Source organism: Magallana gigas, chromosome 3 (genome assembly GCF_963853765.1).
Source record: "Magallana gigas chromosome 3, xbMagGiga1.1, whole genome shotgun sequence".
In the NCBI taxonomy this organism is placed as follows: Eukaryota; Metazoa; Mollusca; class Bivalvia; order Ostreida; family Ostreidae; genus Magallana; species Magallana gigas.
The window spans coordinates 26,857,155-26,874,884 of NC_088855.1; the positions used below are offsets into that span (position 1 = coordinate 26,857,155).

Genomic DNA, 17,730 nt, shown 5'->3' on the forward strand with positions numbered 1-17,730 from the left:
GTGGAGGGTGAACACCCTTTATAGCAATAAGTTGACTCTTTATCTTCAAAGTTTAATCAAAACAATCTCCTATAATCCTTTCCTTCTATCAACTACACAACACACAATTTAACTAAAAGAAAATTTATAATTTAGCATTATTATTGGAACAAGTTCAACAACCTGCTTCAGTACAGACACTCTGTTAATGAAGACAACAATTACAAAGCCTAACATCCTCAAATGAATACCCAGTATCATTTTACCACCTACATCACTTAAAACTACAAAGCAGCCATTAATAGTCTAAATAGACTTCCAAGAATTGGGCATCGTCAGTTGAATGCTTCCTGTTTATCTACAGATATACACAACAGCCACCTGGGGTAAAATGATGCCGAATATTGAAGGAAAAACTTAAATTACTTTGCTTCTGTCAGAGAGAGAGAGAGAGAGAGAGAGAGAGAGAGAGAGAGAGAGAGAGAGAGAGAGAGAGAGAAAACATGAAAACACATCTCATTTAATATCAATTTTGCCTACCGCAGTTGTTTTGTCTATGTGTTTTGTTTAATTTAATATCAGAGTAATGCAGGAGAAAATACCTCCTTTTTAAGGAGGTTCATCAACTAGCAAGAGTATAATCCCTTTAGAGATTGCTTGACATCATTACCTGCTGCAGGAGATCTGACACGAGGTCAAGGGGGAACTGATAAACGCTAGCATCCTGGATGTTGGTGGTCAGGGAGACATCTATCATGTTCTGCAAGAAGATCAATATATATACACAAGTGTTAAAGCCAGTTTCAGCAGGTGACTTCTCTAGCTTTGGACACACCACGAACAAAGCATTAAAATATTGGATTTGTTGCATACAACACTCTGGCTCTCAAACAGCTTATTCTAGCTGTGGAATAATTATAAATCATTCAATTTTCCACCTGTACTAGCAAATCTTCAAAGCTTTTGAGTCAAAAAATAATTTCTCTGTTCTTCTCTGACTTGGTGTTTAGACTTTGGGTTTATACGTTTTTTTTAACGGAAATTCTTTTTTTTAATTTTTGAAATCCTTTCATCTTTAAAAGTTGAGTGAAAATGTAAATCATTTCAAATCAAATAGGAAAAATATCAGCAAAAAACTGCTTTAAAAATTCAATGCAGATGCTCAGAATGTCAATGAAATATTTGTTGGAGTATTGAAATTCTTCATCAGTTGGTGGGGAAAAGGCAAATTTATTAAAGGTTGTGTGCCCCTGTCATTCAGTAATGTAAACAAACTAACAAAATGAATGTATCTGCTTACTTTGATTTCTTTGACTAGAACTTCTGGTCTTCTGGCATTCTTCAGTAGTTTCTCACATTTGTACATGTGTTTCTGAAAGAAGAGGTTGGATTGTACATGTAAATCTCAGGTTCTGCTTATTTGTAAGTAACAATAACATCTGACTTCTATTTTTACAAGAATTAGGTTGCAACTCTTAGAATGATAGTGCGCTTACAACTGCAAACAAGAGGCCCATGGGGCACATCGCCCACCTGAACAACAGTTCCTTGTAACATTCTTTTTCGTAGCATATGCTATTTCTATTTTAAATCTGGAACCCCATTATATATATTATATATTATAGTTGGCTTTAACAATTTCGAATCTACACTATCTTAGGATGCTTGCATAGTAATCTTTGTAGTTCTTGAGAAGAAAATTTTAAACATTTTCCATAACATTATTCCTATGTCAAACTTTGAACCCCTCTTGGGGCCCTAGTATTAGTCCAGGGTCACAAATTGTGAATTTCGAATCTACACTATCTTAGGATGCTTGCACAGTTATCTCACAAACTGTAGCTTTGTAGTTCTTGAAAAGAAAATTTTTAAACATTTTCCATAATATTATTTCTGTGTTAAACTTTGAACCCCTCTTGGGCCCCTAGTATTAGTCCAGGGTCACAGCTTTATTGATTTAGAATCAACATTATTTAAGGATGCTTGAATAGTAATCTCACAAATTGAAGCATTATATTTCTTGAGAAGAAGATTTTTAAACATTTTTTTCTGTATATTTTAAACTTTGAACCCCATCTTGGACCCCATTTTTGTCCAGGGGCCAACATATTTTCATTATATATTAAAGTTTAAACTAGCTTTTGGGTAAACGTTTTCCTATGTATTTCTATGTTAAACTTTGAACCCCGCCCGGGGCCCCAGTTTTGGTCTAAGGGTCACAATTTTTACAATTTAGAATCTTCACTATATATACAAGCTTTGGTGTAAATATTGGCATTTCTGGTACAGTGGTTCTTGAGAAAGAGATTTTTAAAACACTTTACTTACATATTTCAATGTTAAACTTTGAATCCTGCCTGGGGCCCCAGTTTTGGTCCAAGGGTCACGATTTTTACAAGTTAGAATCTGCGCTATATATACAAGCTTTGGTGTAAATATTGCTAAAAACAAAATGTCCGGAGAAAGGCAGCGGAACTAAGCACTACAATCATTTAATCCCCCTCCACCTGTATAAAACACACACCACAGTGAGCACTATTTTTAATCAGCACAAAGTGGTTTTTTTTAAAGTCCTCTTTGCTTCAATTCCCTTGAGAGAAGTTCGAGTTTTTGGATAATTAATTGGTCTGCAATCTGCATCAGGTATTATGATTGGTATATATTATATACACTGATTGGTGGGGGTTATTCGGGCAAAGTGCAGTACTTTAATATATATCCCAGTTTAGCTGTATGCAGGGGGTGGGGGGACTCATCATTACTGTTGTCTTTATGTGTGAAAAATAATGAATTTTATTACTCTTCACTGAGAAAGAAGTGAGAAAAAACAATGAAAGCCTCAGAATGAAAATAAAAAGTTGGCAAAAAAGTAGAATATATTGTTCAGCCTGATGATCTTTAATGTGCTAATCAGGCTTTCAACATATACGCGGCGACACACCAAAAAAAAAAAATAATGAACATGGGAAATCAATAGAATAATCTAACATGAAACAGTGAAACAGTACCCACAGCTAGAATAGCCTTTGCAACGTATACAGGTTTTTTAAACATCCATATGCATGCTGATCAAAATAGGATTTCTCTAATAATAGATAGATCATTTTTAAACAGGAGTTTTGAGTGTCATGGTGATTATATGTGGATCATATTAAAGTAAGTAAAAACATCATGAAAAAGTCTGACTTCTCCTTAAATTACAATCAATGAGAATTATCATAATGCCAATAGAACAAACCAGATTTTACATATGATATGTAACATGTATTGAAATATGAGTAAGAAGAAAATTTATATAATTTTATTTATAATGTGCAGAGAGCTTGGTTGCATTTTATACAACTGCATACTGACAGTGATAATAATGTCCACTAACAGCTGTACAGACCAGGCCCCATCAACCAAAACTCAAATTGTGCTTCTGTCTGTTGAGGAGAGTTTTCCATCATAAAGAAAAATTCAGTTATTTTTCTCAATACAACCAACAAGTTAAAGCATGCACTCAAAATTGATTGGAAATATAAGCCATGATGATACACTCCTGCGCAAATTGGTACTACATTGACTTTAAAAATGCAATGCAAATCAATTGCTAAATGACAGATCCTGTTAGATAAATTGATCCTGTGCTTTTAGTTCTGCCAATGGGGACATAATATACCCATCTACTTTTTAAAAAGTAATGGTAAACCTACACAGCACTGACAGCAGATGAAAAAAAGGAATTCCATAATATACCTTGCTTACAAGGTCTATGGCAACCTTGACCTAAAAATAAATAAGACTCATCCTCCCACCAAAAAAATCTATGTATCCGGAATTTTAGCTTTCCTTTATTGGTGCAGTCCTTCCTTGCTTACAATGTATCCAGTCTATGGTGACCTTGACCACTGACCTCTAACCTCAAAAAATAAGAGTTTCTCCCTTGCCATAAGTAACATGTGCACAACACATGATCATCTTATCTAAATCAGTTAAGTCAAACAGGTATCCAAAATGACCATCAATGAAGCACAGAAAAGAGGACAGATGCATTGTATAGTATACCACAACAAAGTAATGGTTATAGTATAATGCAAGAAGGTTGGTTCAATGACTTATGGCCACTCCTCTAGGAGTGATTCCGGTTGATCTGTCAAATCTGTTTTCTACCTAATAAACTTACATTTTACTGCAACCATCATTAAAAAAAATATACACAGTCGACAGAGTGTAAAATGTTGTTATATTGCAAATTTAAGTGGAAGAGAAAGAGACCAAGCTCATACATCCCACACTCCCTTAATACTTGGCACTGATACACATAATGAATGGCAAGGTATGCATTAAATACACAAAATAATTTGATAAAGGGCATAACTCGCAAAAAAAAAATTCCTGCAAATATGTACATCTATTCCCTTGTCTATAACAACTAAAATCAAAGGCCTGAAAGGCCACAATGGCATCAAGTTGAATTTAATTTAAAGAGTAAACCCCATAACAATTTTTTTTAAAAAATGGACAGACGGACGGACTGACTGATGGACAGATGGATTGATAGACTGACAAGTCAAAAACATTACGTAACAAAACAAACTTCGTTGCATGGGATATAATGAAGTCATGAGTTATCAATCACTCTACCACTCTGGTTGCCTCACCACTGATTGGGGAATATAAACAATAAGCAAAAATAAGTTTATGTTGCATGGAATGTTCACTAAGAAATAGGAAGTTTATGATTGCAAGTGAGCAACCTTTCTACATCAATATTTTCTTACTTATACATGTCTATGCAAACATCCCAATTTACAAAAAATATTGAAGCCATATTTACAGTCACATGATGGCTGATAACAAAAGAAACATGTAAGGAGTAAAAGAAAACTTTGTCACGTACCACACTTTAGCATTTTCTTTTTAATTAGAAGACTTTAATCAAACAACACTATGCAGGTTTCAATTGTCAAAGGACTTTGGACCTTAGATAAAGATCTGTGCACTGTATACTGTGGCCCTTCAGTCTTATTAAAACTTGACAGAATGGTGGTAATGATTTGTTTATGTCAATTCTCTGATGCCCATGTTGTCTGTAATCTTAGATCACTGCAAGCAGCAATCAGAGTGACAATGTGCGTGATACAGTGTTAGACTTCTCAAGTAACATATCTAGGGTTGATGAAAACTCATGTTCAATATACACTGATGGCATGCACAAATCAATTACTGCAAGGAGGAAGGAAAAATGAACCAATAAAACAATGAATTTTTGAACAATGAATTTAAAACTTCATTATATTTATTCATGTTGAGGGAAAAATATGATACATGAAATAACTAATCAAATCAATTAGATGACTTTCATTTATGGACAGCAAAAACTGCAAGAAAATTTTAGCTAGATACATGTACAAGTTTCCCAACATATTAATGCACATATGATCTGTTCTTAAAAAAATGTATCACTATGATAATGCAAGATAGAGACATGTTGTCTGCAATTACATGCAGTTTCCTTTATTGTAATAATACCAAGAGCTAGTACCAAATTATCTTTTTGCCAAAGTTTGAAAAAATCATCAACACATTTAGTAAGTCGGTAACCCTATGCTAAAAGCCAAATAATCTATTCAATGTTAGACAGCAAAAAGCAATCATTAGAAATAAGACTGAACATTTGGACATTGTTTGGAGTTAATATTTAGGTGAAAATTTGCTTTGGGGTAAAGACGACAGGCTTTTTGACAGCCTATCAAAAAACAACAGAAAAGCTATCAATGAGACAGCAAACTGGGTTTTCTTTTAGTATCCATAATCCATTTTTCAACCCTGAATTGATAAACACTACCTATCTGGAGAAACGGGGTACCCTATATGCAATATCCTGCGAGAAAATAACCAATTTCAACAGGTGGCATTTTTTTCATAATTAATCAAAAATCAAAATTCAAGTAATGTGCATATCTCTGATATATGTACAAATGATCTGCAAAATAACAACTTCCTATCTTAAAAACTGTAGGAGGAGTTATCCATACAATAGGGGTATCCTTTTGGCAGCTGCCCATCCATCCGCCTGCCCACCATTTTGCATTTTAGCCATTCCAATAACTGGATTTTTCCTTTAGAAAACTCAGTTAAAAAGTTTTTGAAAAAAACCCATGCAATCCCCCAAAAAACAGAGACTGAAACTCAAAATCATCAATAAATCACTTAATGAAAAGACCAATATTACAGTAAAACGGAGTTATTGCAGAGTACCAGTGATAAACAATTTTGATTTGTTATATTTGTTAACTTTCTTAAAAGTAAGGGGGAAATATTACTGCAAGTGTGAACTCATTATAAGAATGTCTGTGTTTGAGTTTTTTCTGTATATCTCAAAGTTAGCAACCAAATGCACAAAACTGCTTTGAGGGTCTCTTTTGCCCAAATTAAATTAACATTAAAAATCCCAAACTAATAAGATATGTAATAAACATAAAAGGACCATTGATGCTGGCCCAGTTTTGTTTTTTGGCTTTTTTTGCTCTTCGATTAAAACTCTTTCAACAAGCAATGCAATATGATGGAAACGGGAATCTATAGTTTACAGTAAGTTATAATCAGTATTAATATATCTTCAGTCAAGGGACCTGCCTATATGACAGCAGACCCGTTATCTCCACAAAAGTAAATATTGATGTGTATTAACAGTGACATTGAAGCATGTGAAGTTGCTGCATGGCTGTATTTTTCCACAACTCTTTCATTCTATAAGTTTAAGTGTGACCGCTACAGAAAAGGGGACAGTAGAAAAAAATTATCATCGTGCTGTTATTTTAAAAATCAAACAAAAAAATAACAAAGCCTGCCAAAACAATATAAGTTCACACCATGAGAATTGATAGAATTGATACTTGTACTGTTATAATCTACAAAAAATCAGATTATTGGGACTGGACGCTTATAGAGCTAACAAAATCACAGTGTATTAAAAATTGATATGAAGGAAGGAAATATGTGATGCAATTTAAAACGCTTCGTAAACTGTGAAGGGCTTATGTCTCCATGCTGAGAAAACAGTGAATTGGATTGTGATGTCAGAAAAAAATTAAAATAGCATAAACACAACCCCTTATTTTAACATCACTTTTGGCTTCAAAAATTTAAAAATATCGGAAACCCAAAATAAATTTGTAATACAATAAAATCTAAGGATCTTGAACTGCTCTCAGTGTTTCATTTTGACTTCAAATGCAAAAATACAAAATGTCCATCTAAAAGAGCCCTTGAAATAAAAAATTTTTGAAAGAAAAAGGACATAAAGCTAAATTAAACCACTTCTACATGGCTACTTCTTTTTTTCTATCTCAGTTTTCATCAATTTGCTTTTGCTCCATCGAACAATGGTTACTTGATATGCCAAGCCCACTGACATAGAGAAAACACTTCATGATCACAAGTTTCTCATCCACATAGTACAGCCATAGAGTATCCAAATAGTTTGGCTTCTTAATGCGACCAATTTAAGGTCCCATTCCCTCTCAAAACAGAAGTCTGCACCATCCAATGCACCAATGACCGCAACTATCAACAGTACTCCTCAGATCAAACTGGTCTTAATTTCATACAAGTTTACAATTCATGTTAGTTTATTAGTTGTTTGTTTTTTATATGGTATACTATTGTTCTATTTTCAATGGTTTTCCCCCTAGTTTCTTGGTGGGTAAGAGGGCAGAGGTGGGGGTGGGGGGTAAGTATACATACCTTCCATAGAACTGAATGCAACCACTGGTCTCGGATGTATGAGTTGTGAGCCTGCAAGAAAAAAATAGTTATTGCTACATAGTTATGAAACATAAAATATAAAGAAATAAATTACCATCCCTGTTCACAAACACTTGATACATCCTCACAGATTTTCCTTCATAGCTCAGATACAGTGTACACATATTTTATGGACCTCTAACATCCATACAAATCAACACCACTCTCTGAAGAACATCAGCTACAAACAAGCTTTAGCTAGCACTATTGACAACTCTTAATAATGTCTACCATTTAGCGAATTTTGATGTCTGTTTTTCATTCTTCAAAAATCAATTTGTTAGTACATGTACTACAAAATCATGCTTCATAGACAGACTTCATTATTCAAAGAGACACATACCAGTAAGGCCAAAGGAAAAAAAATGGTTTGTTTCTGCTTTCCAGACTGACCCTAGCGAACAACGCCTACTCAAAACTTTTTTAAAAGGATTTTTGGAATGAAGCTTGTCAATTTACATTTTTATCCCATTTGGAAAAAAATCTACCAACATTTTTGTAAAAAAATGTGTGTAGCCGTTCCTCTTTTCAAACCAGTGTAATTCAAACATTTCATTTGTCTGCAGACTAGATTTTATTATCAACCCTCTCATTGCTGCTATAAGATCGTTTTTTTGGGAGTTGATTTTAATCAACTCTCCTATGCAGTTACTCAGACAAACCGAAAGTGAAACAGTGTTTGGACCTCAGCACAAATCATTGCTGCTGACAAGACTTAGCTCTTGAAAATAATTGATAAATTCGAAGTAATGTATGCTAAAGCATTGTTTTTCAAGTAAACTTATTTATAAATACCTTGAAAATAGTCAGATCTTAAATGGTACGAGTAATTTAAATATTTTTTGTAGTCGTATGTATTCCTACGCCAAAGTTCAATATAGTATCGTTCAACTTGACGCTCGGCTGTCTCCGTAAATCCTTGTTGGAGATTTACGGTGTCAGCCGAGCATTTGGTTGAACGAGACTAGAGTTCAATATTGCTTGGATCCATACAATTTTCGAGAAATATTTCTATTACTGATACATAGTTTGATTAAATTAACTTTATCTTAAGATATTATTCAACATGATTATAAAATCGGGGTTTCTTGATATTCTTGTCGAAAAAGTCCAAAAATTCAAATTATAAAAATGTGCGTAATTCAAATTAGAAACTACATGTACTTGTCATGCAAAATAACATATCATTGATTTTAAAATAAATAAACATCAGCAAAATCAACTCCCGTCAGTTCTTCAGTACTTTGATTGTTTTTTGTTAGGCCAGTTAATAATCAAGTGACATCCATGAGAAGATATATTTATATTCATAGATAGGTCTCACTCTTGTATACGTTACACTTCTGCCAAATCTCATACATTGTTGGTCATTTCTACAAAATCCTCCGCCCTTGATCACTGTTACGGAAGATGGGTTATCGATATACAAAATCGCTGACATCATGACTCTCTCTTTTAAGCGGGATAACTGTGGTTATTTTTTTTAAAAGTGAAAGTATGCAATGGCTTCCCATAATATACTTCACTGGAACAAACAGCAATTATCTAAGTGAAAATAGGTATCAAAGAATTCAGCTATTGTTCAACTTATTATGAAAGATTAAAAGTATTTCTCATTTTATACCCCTGTGGATCAAACAGGCACGTATGCATACAACTAAATACACACTGCAAATGAAATTTGAGAGCAAGTCGTAGAGTTATAAGCAAGATACAGGGCTCAATTCTTTGTCAAGTAAACAAGGCTCTTGCCCTAGCTGTTTTTGTTAACCTAGATTCAGTATACATGTACCAGTAGAAAATCATTTTGAAGATAAATTGTCTATCTTATTCTTTTTAAGCATATATAAACAGTTCCTCAAGTTTAACACATTCATTACAGGTCTAAAACTGGAATTTTCACTTCAACATTCAAAATGTAAACAAAAGCTCTTTGTTTATATAGCAAAGAATTGTAAGCTATGCAACTCGGATATAACTTAATGAATGACATTCAAATTTTGAATTTTAAAATGCTTTACTGAAGCATTGTAAACATTAAAATGAGAAAATAATTTTTTACCAAAATCTTGACCATGCCCCCTTTAAACCAAGGATGGACAACCTCACAAGGTAATTAACAAACTCATCCAAATTGTTTATTTTATGTATTTCAAGTAAAACTAACTCAAACTTGTAATATGTTCATCTACAAATAATGCACTGACGGCATGTCTACAAATCTCCAGACAAAACTTTTACATTCATACGTATTGCCAAAGCCAACAAATTAAGTTGAAGAATGTTAAGTCTTTGAAGGGACTGTTGATAGCAAATTCGGCTTTGCATCGCCATCTATAAGATTTATCAACCTGATATATTTTCTTAGTCAGTCAGTAATGAATCCAAAATCTTGAATTAGAAGATTTTAATTGTGATAAACTACATGTACTCATATGATGAGACATGATCAGGGTTTTTTTTTTTTTTTTTTTAGAATTTATTAAAATTCTTTGAAAAAAAAGAAGAGAAAATAACAGTAATACATGTCAGGCACTTCTTCCTCCTCAATTACACAATTTTCTGTCCTTTTTTAGCCTCATTATAATTTGCAGTGAAGAAAATATTCAAAGTAATTTTTTTTTTCTCACTAATGAACATAAAAAATTATTCTGGAAACTGAGAGCATTTTAAATAGTAAACATCAAATGATGTCTGCAGATTTCAATTAATGCAAACTTTGGGAATATCGGACACAGATGCCATTACATAAATAATCATAACATGTTAAAATTCAAACTCTGGCTGATTGCTGTCATATTTAATGAGCAGGGCAAAAAATTTGTTTATTATACAACTCACTCATAATAAAAATTGTCAGCATAGTTTAATGGAAAAATAAATCCACTTATGCAGGGGCCATGACGAGAGATCGGCTTCTGACATTTTCCCTTATTTTGAATCACATGTGGCAGTCAAATGTATATTTCTAATACCACAACAACTCAGGTGTTCTAATACAATGTTTACACACTCTTTACGTCAAAAACAAATCTTATCAACTAGGGGTGTAAAAAATTTTCCAACCTGAATAAGACTTTCCTACCAAATTATGAAAGTGCAGATATACGCACGCACACACACTTGTATTTATTAAAGGCCAAACATTTTACAAACGCCCCCTTTTTTTACTGTACAAACTTCAAAATGATGCCGCTTGTAGGTGTTACAAGCAGTATCAATACCAGTAATTTCCCACCATCCTTGGTAGGGCTGGGACAATTCAAGGTTCATTCGATTCAGTTCGATTTTGATTCAAAATGCTACGGTTCCAATTCAATTCAATTAAACAAAGATTGGTTTTAACATTTCTCATTTTAAATAAAAATCATGATCTTTACCTTGTAGATTTCTTTACTTATGGATAAAAAACAAAAATTCATAAAAGCATATTTAAATTCTGATGTAAAAACAAAAATTCATAAAAGCATATTTAAATTCTGATGTACACAACGTACAAACATTTCTTGATTTATCTTCTTTCCCATCAACTGATAGGAATTAAAATGTTTCTACACTTCTGAGCGTCTACTGATGGCCATTTCTGTTTATACATGCAGTTGAACTTCGATATCTCGAACACTGATATCTCAAATACAATGGATATGTTGAAGTCCCAACTACTTATCTTTTAAGTATTCTACTCTCGACATCTCGAATACTCGGATATCTTGAAGTTTTCAAATGTGTACCGCACAGTCCTAGTCCTGGGAAATATGAGTTATTTCCCACATTTTTGCTAACCCTGAATTAGTGACAAATTCCTCAAAATTCACCCCACCCAAAAGTAATACTCAACATCAACCCAACAATTCTGACACGTAAATTCAACATCTGACCTACCTGAATGAGAAGGGAGCCATCAGGTACAGTAATTCTTATACAGAACTTCTGGCCTGCATCCCATCGCGAAATGATGTGTACATCTTCGATGCTGGAGTAAGGTATAGGATTTTCCATCATGCCACATTCCTAAAAACCCAAACAATTTAGATCAAGACATTGCCCTGATTAAACTATGCTTCACATATATATCAAACACCTATTTTTTTATGCTTGTGTTGAAATTGTTTTATTCATTTGAACAACATATACTAGTGTTGAACAGATTATTTAATTTTGACCACTTTCGTACAAATTCTTAGTTTATTATCAAGATCTGACACTACTCAAATGCCCTGAACTACCGGTACAAATCTCTGTTAGTCAAATTGTACTAGAAATAATGTATATTAACAAACTAATTCTATTATCAAAAAATTACCATTGAAATACTGAGGAAATACAAAGTAGAATCAAATTACATGCACTGGTAAGTGAACATAAGAATTTTATTTCCTCTTGTAATTAAGGTTTAAATAAGGTCAAATATAAAGTCAAAATACCTTACCTAATGAACAAAAGTTTGCATTTGATCACAGTCACGTGTCATCGTTTTTTTTTTATTAGCATATAGGGCCAAATTTTTTGTTTTATCAAGCTAAAAGTTAGAAATACTTCACATGTACAAAATACAGTGTCTTATTTGACCTTATTTAAACCTTAATTACAAGAGGAAATAAAAATTCTTATGTTCACTGCACTTACCAGTGCATGTAATTTGATTCTACTTTGATCAAATGCAAACTTTTGATCATTAGGTAAGGAAACCTTTTTATCAAACTGCGCAAAAATTATATAAAGAAAAAGGTCTGCAAACATTAACAACTGGATTTCAAAATCAAGAAAAAACTATGCTCAGAAATTTAAGGTGGAATAACACACCTGGAAAACGTCACTCAAATTAACAGTAAATTATTTGATTATGGAGATATAAAGATACATAAACTGTACATATGTCAAATACCATAATGCCGCGTGTATAACACACACTTTTTTTTCACCCAAAATTTTATCAAATGTGGGGGGTGCGTATTGTACATAGGACTTAAATTTTTACCCCATTTTTTCAGGCTGTGATTCTCGATACCACGGAAGTAATGACTGCCGATATAGCGTGTTATGCAAGTTGTTTGAGTGTTTACAGCATAAGAAATACCTTATTCTTAGTTTTTTTTTCCATGTATTATTATTATCCTCTCTAAACATCAAACAAGTTTAAATATTGCCAGTGTATTCGCCATTACGTAAGCAGCCATCTGTTGACTCGGCGCGTCACGGCGGCGTGGTCAATGTTTAACAATTTCCGATGTCAGAAGCATGCACCTGTCTTGTGTCGGACTTCACAGGGTGTTTTTAAGTGCATGAAGATAAGCAATTATTCTGATTTCATTAAACTTAATTACTTTGTGTCCAGTTATGCAGTTAAACATTATATATGACATACGTACATTTCTTCACAATGTTTATTTAACAACATTTTCAATCAAAGATTTTTACTTAAATTAATCAATTAAATCATTTCTTTGGACGTTTTGGTTTATATCTGCAAACATTATTACTTTTAAGCAATAAGCTCTGTTGCCGTTCTTCTCTAGGTATGGTGATCTTCAACTTCTCTGCTATTGTATAAGAAAACTCTTTACGAAGTGTCAAATGATATTTGATACTGCCCATGTAAATCATGCCGTCCTTTTTAAGTAAAATAGTAAGAACTTTGACTCTAATATCGCTTGGGCCATGATCCGATCACGAAATTACAGTAGTTGCGCTTGAGTTATGAAATTATCATTTAACATCGATTGTCAAATGGAAAAATGGAGGCCGTCGATTTTCATCTTCTGTGCTATGTTCCGATCACAAAATCAAAGAAATTGCGGATGGATTATAAAATTACTATGAAACATTGATAACTTGGGGGGAAATGGCGGCCGTTGATTTCACCATTTTTTAATTAATTGTGTATTACATAGGACTTGCTGTTTTTTGCAATCAAATTTTTTTTTGGTCAACTTTGGGGGTGCGTATTATACATGAGTGTGTATTATACACGATACTTTACGGTAAGCAAAACATTTGCAGTTTGGGGATAAAAAACAAATATCTAAAAATTTCAATTCAATAAGTTACAACAAAACCCATGCAGGATTCAAACTCGGGATGTACGAATCACAAGCCTGATAATTATTCACTCGTCTATGGAGTAAGTTACATGTTGCTGTCGATAAAATTTTGTTTAATAAAACGAAATGTCGTTTCAATCGGAGGTCAGCCATTTTGTGATGATATGTTATTCCACCTTAATAAAAAATATCTTGAGTCAGGTACATCAACTTTTTATCAGTCAGTTCGGAGAGAACAAACAAAACATTTTTTTTAGAAACGGCCTCAATGAGATACATTCAATTCAAAAAGCCCAGAACTATATTCAAGGCAGTCTGCTATTTTATGTACCTCATCATATATTACATAACATCACAATCATCTCCATATACAGAGTTCTACTCAGATAATTAAATAAATATTTTATGGAAGAATAAATTATCTATCAATTTTTGTTGGAACAGTTTGATGATATTCTGAAGAGAAAGATAAATAGTGAGTTTACCATTTCAAACTGGAAAAAAATGTCATCAAAATTTGGCAAGTCAGATTTATGTAACGGTAGTTCTGCTCCTTGTGAAACATTTCAAATATACTGAACAGAGATTTATTGTTTATTATAGACAACTTCAATATTTTTTTTAAACTCAGAAGCCACGTCACTTTATTAAAAACTTTCAATCTGGAACCAAAAACGGATACTTCTGGAGATAAATGTCCATTGTTAAAAAATGTCATTTACAAGGATAAGTTAGGAAATCTACAAGTAAACGCTTTAACTAATGGCCTGATCTCATATAGATGACCACCGAGATATCTTATAAAGATTCAAGAATATCTGTATATGCTCCACTTTAAAATTTTTAGCTTATAAGATTTTTTTTTTGGGGGGGGGGGATGAAAGAAGGGAGCCATAACAATAGTAGAAAGGAAAAAATGAATATTGCATCTTAAAACATTGATGACATAAAACATGTGTTATCTTCAAAATAAATTTCCTGAGATGCAATACTGAAGAATATAATGTGTACTCTTGTGGGAAGTATTCATAGTATAAATATAATAGACATGATAAATTCAGTCCATTGAACTCTAGAGCAACACATGAAGTGGAGAGACTTGCCAGTATCCTTATATATAGTACTATACATCTCATATCCTGAACTGAGAATATTCACCACATATAATCTTTTCTCTGAAAAAAAGCCTAAATTCACACAAATCATTGCTGTATTCAATGGCAGGAAGTATACTTCTTAATAATGAACTTTGTCGCCTTTACAGCCAGCCACTGATCTATCATCAGTCATTCTTGAACTGTAGAGCATTGACTATAAAGCAAGTAATTTGCTTTTAATTTTTTCTTGTTTACAAAGCCTAATCAATCATAACAAGGCAGAAAAAAATCACTATCACACAGTGTTATTACAGTATTTATGACCAGTGTCACTCCCTAATGTTGTTCAGAGTCTAACGTAAAATATGACTGCATACAAAACACACAATATTCTTTGTTTACATTTTACTTACAGTGCAGGAACGGATCTCGTTTTTGTCCAAAACAATTCGGTGGCTCTCCCATCGCCGCAGATATTTAGAGTTCATTATTTTACTGACAATAGTTCTGGTGTGATTAAGACGACAAATTTGTATATCTCCTTCATTAATTAGCTTGAATCGAGGTCCCTGGAAAGGTCGGGCCGAGATGGATGACAGTTTCAGACTATTTAAACTTGCACCACTGTCGTTCCGTATGAATGGCGCTGGTAAGGGGGGCGTCTCCACCGTCAATTCATCGCCAGAATCCTGCAAATAACCATTGACCTGATCATTAGATATGAATGGATCGGTACTGCTGCTTTCTACACAAACGTCCTCTATCGTCGCCATGTTGCAGTAACGATCGGCTCTCGTCTCTTCACTTTGACGTTTTCCGCCAACCTCGAGAAACACTACCCCAGTTCTACAGTAATTGTAAATACACGCCAGTTTGATTCTTGTTCATTTAAAACACACAACAAAAATCTATAAGGCTTATAATCCTATTATTTGTAAGGAATATCGATGACAAAAGAGCTGAGGATTCCATTAAAATATAGTCACGTGACTTTTTTTTCCATGGTGCTCTTCGCTTCCGGAAAGAGACCGTGACGTTACACGACGTCATTAATATTTTTCCATATTTCAAATGCCGCAGCTATTTTACTATCCCAGTTACTATACCAGATAATGACAAAAATATAATAGTAAAAATAGAAAAATAATAATTAAACAAACAAATTATATTACACATATATTATGATGTTGTCAATAGGCCTACAAGTAATATAGGTTTCCTAAAAGCTTGCCTGACTACACAATGGAAGCAAGCATGTAACAATTTAGGCTATTTATTAAATAATTTAATTAATTGAAATGATTTTGATTTTCGCTGCTGATGATAAATTCATGAACGGAACGTGCAGATTAAAGAAGATATTCAGTCTCTTTTTCGATCTAGTGCCATGATATCACTTGAAATTAAATTATTTCATGAAATCAAATTATTTCAAGAACGTACATTCAGACATATATTCAAATAATTGCATGTAAGCTTGAAGGCGGAAGATAAAACAGTCAAAATTTTGAATTGTATTTGTTATAGGCTATTAAGATGCAATTAATCAAGTTAAAGGCAATTTAAAAAAGGGGGGGGGGGTGTGAATTCTCAAAATCATGAAAAAAATCCTAAAAATAATTTCTATTTAATTCAATTTGAATTCCTCATTTTAAGTTTCATTTATTACATAATCCGACTAATCTGATTAAAATCAGCCGTTCTGATACGCTACCGCTCTCGAAAGTGGTAGAATATCTAAATATTTTTTAGTCAAAGCTAAATACAACAAGAACTTATACTAATATATATTTGATCATATTAAAACTGTACGTGGATAAACTTGCAATAGAAAGTAATAGATCAATATAAATGTATGAAAGATAGTGTAATGCATAGGTTATATACTGGTCAGTTATTATATAACACACGAGAAATATATATATTTTATAACCAATAAAAATATTAATCCAGGCCGGAAAGAAAATCCACAGTTCGCTAAAAATTGTGATTGTTTTAACGTCGATTATATCGTATTTTATTACATACTTGGTAACAAATACAGGTTTTTGCATATGTGATACAGATGAAATCACACAAAATTCGTATCGGCCTCCGGGGCTGATACTGGTTATCAGCACTGTAGGGCTGATACGGATCCGTATCCAACCACTTGCTATCATAATAAAAAACAAATATTTACATTCTACTGTGTTTTTCCATTAAATTCCGTGATGTTTATCACTGCGTATGAATTTACGAGTAATTTACATAAATAGTTCTCAAACAGTGATTTCTATGTTATCGGTTAAAAAATGCATTTCATGAATGTTGTTAAAACACCATGTTTTAAATTATTCAACAAAAAAGTTGACTTTATTGTTAAAAGCAACATTTCAAGAATTATTTATTATGGATTATATTTTCATGCTCGTCGATCTCATCTCAACAGTCTATGTGAAAACCAGTTTAAACCGGTTTTACAAAACAGCTGTTCTTGCTGTTACTTATTCACTCCCTCCGTGATCTGCACTTTATATCGATTTATTTAAGTAAACAATTGATTTCTTCAGTAAGAGAATGTAAATATAAGCATTAAATGATTTATTTTTGACGTCGTCGTGTCAATAACTGCCGTCAGATGAGTAGACAAACTATCATAACGCGCTAACGCGCGTTATTCAATTTGTCTGCTCACCTGACGGCAGTTATTGACACGACGACGTCAAAAATAAATCATTCAATGCTATAGTGAAAAGCTGTCAATGTGTCAGCAAACCGGGTTTTCTTTTATGTGAACTGTATCCATAATCCATGTCAACCCTGAATTGATAAACACTACC

At 33.1% G+C, this 17,730-nt stretch overlaps 1 protein-coding gene across 1 annotated transcript in view; it reads right to left on the reverse strand.

Moving 5' to 3' along the window:
- The window catches only part of LOC105327154 (C-Maf-inducing protein), a 30,076-nt gene extending 14,154 nt beyond the window's left edge, over positions 1 to 15,922 (reverse strand). The window contains exons 1-5 of the mRNA XM_011427467.4: positions 15,322 to 15,922; positions 11,653 to 11,781; positions 7,711 to 7,761; positions 1,280 to 1,351; positions 650 to 739 (exon numbers count right to left, since the gene is read on the reverse strand). Coding sequence (XP_011425769.1) covers positions 650 to 739; positions 1,280 to 1,351; positions 7,711 to 7,761; positions 11,653 to 11,781; positions 15,322 to 15,681 — 702 coding nt within the window. The 5' untranslated portion in view covers positions 15,682 to 15,922. The remainder of the gene's footprint in view (positions 1 to 649; positions 740 to 1,279; positions 1,352 to 7,710; positions 7,762 to 11,652; positions 11,782 to 15,321) is intronic.
- Positions 15,923 to 17,730: the final 1,808 nt, after the last annotated feature.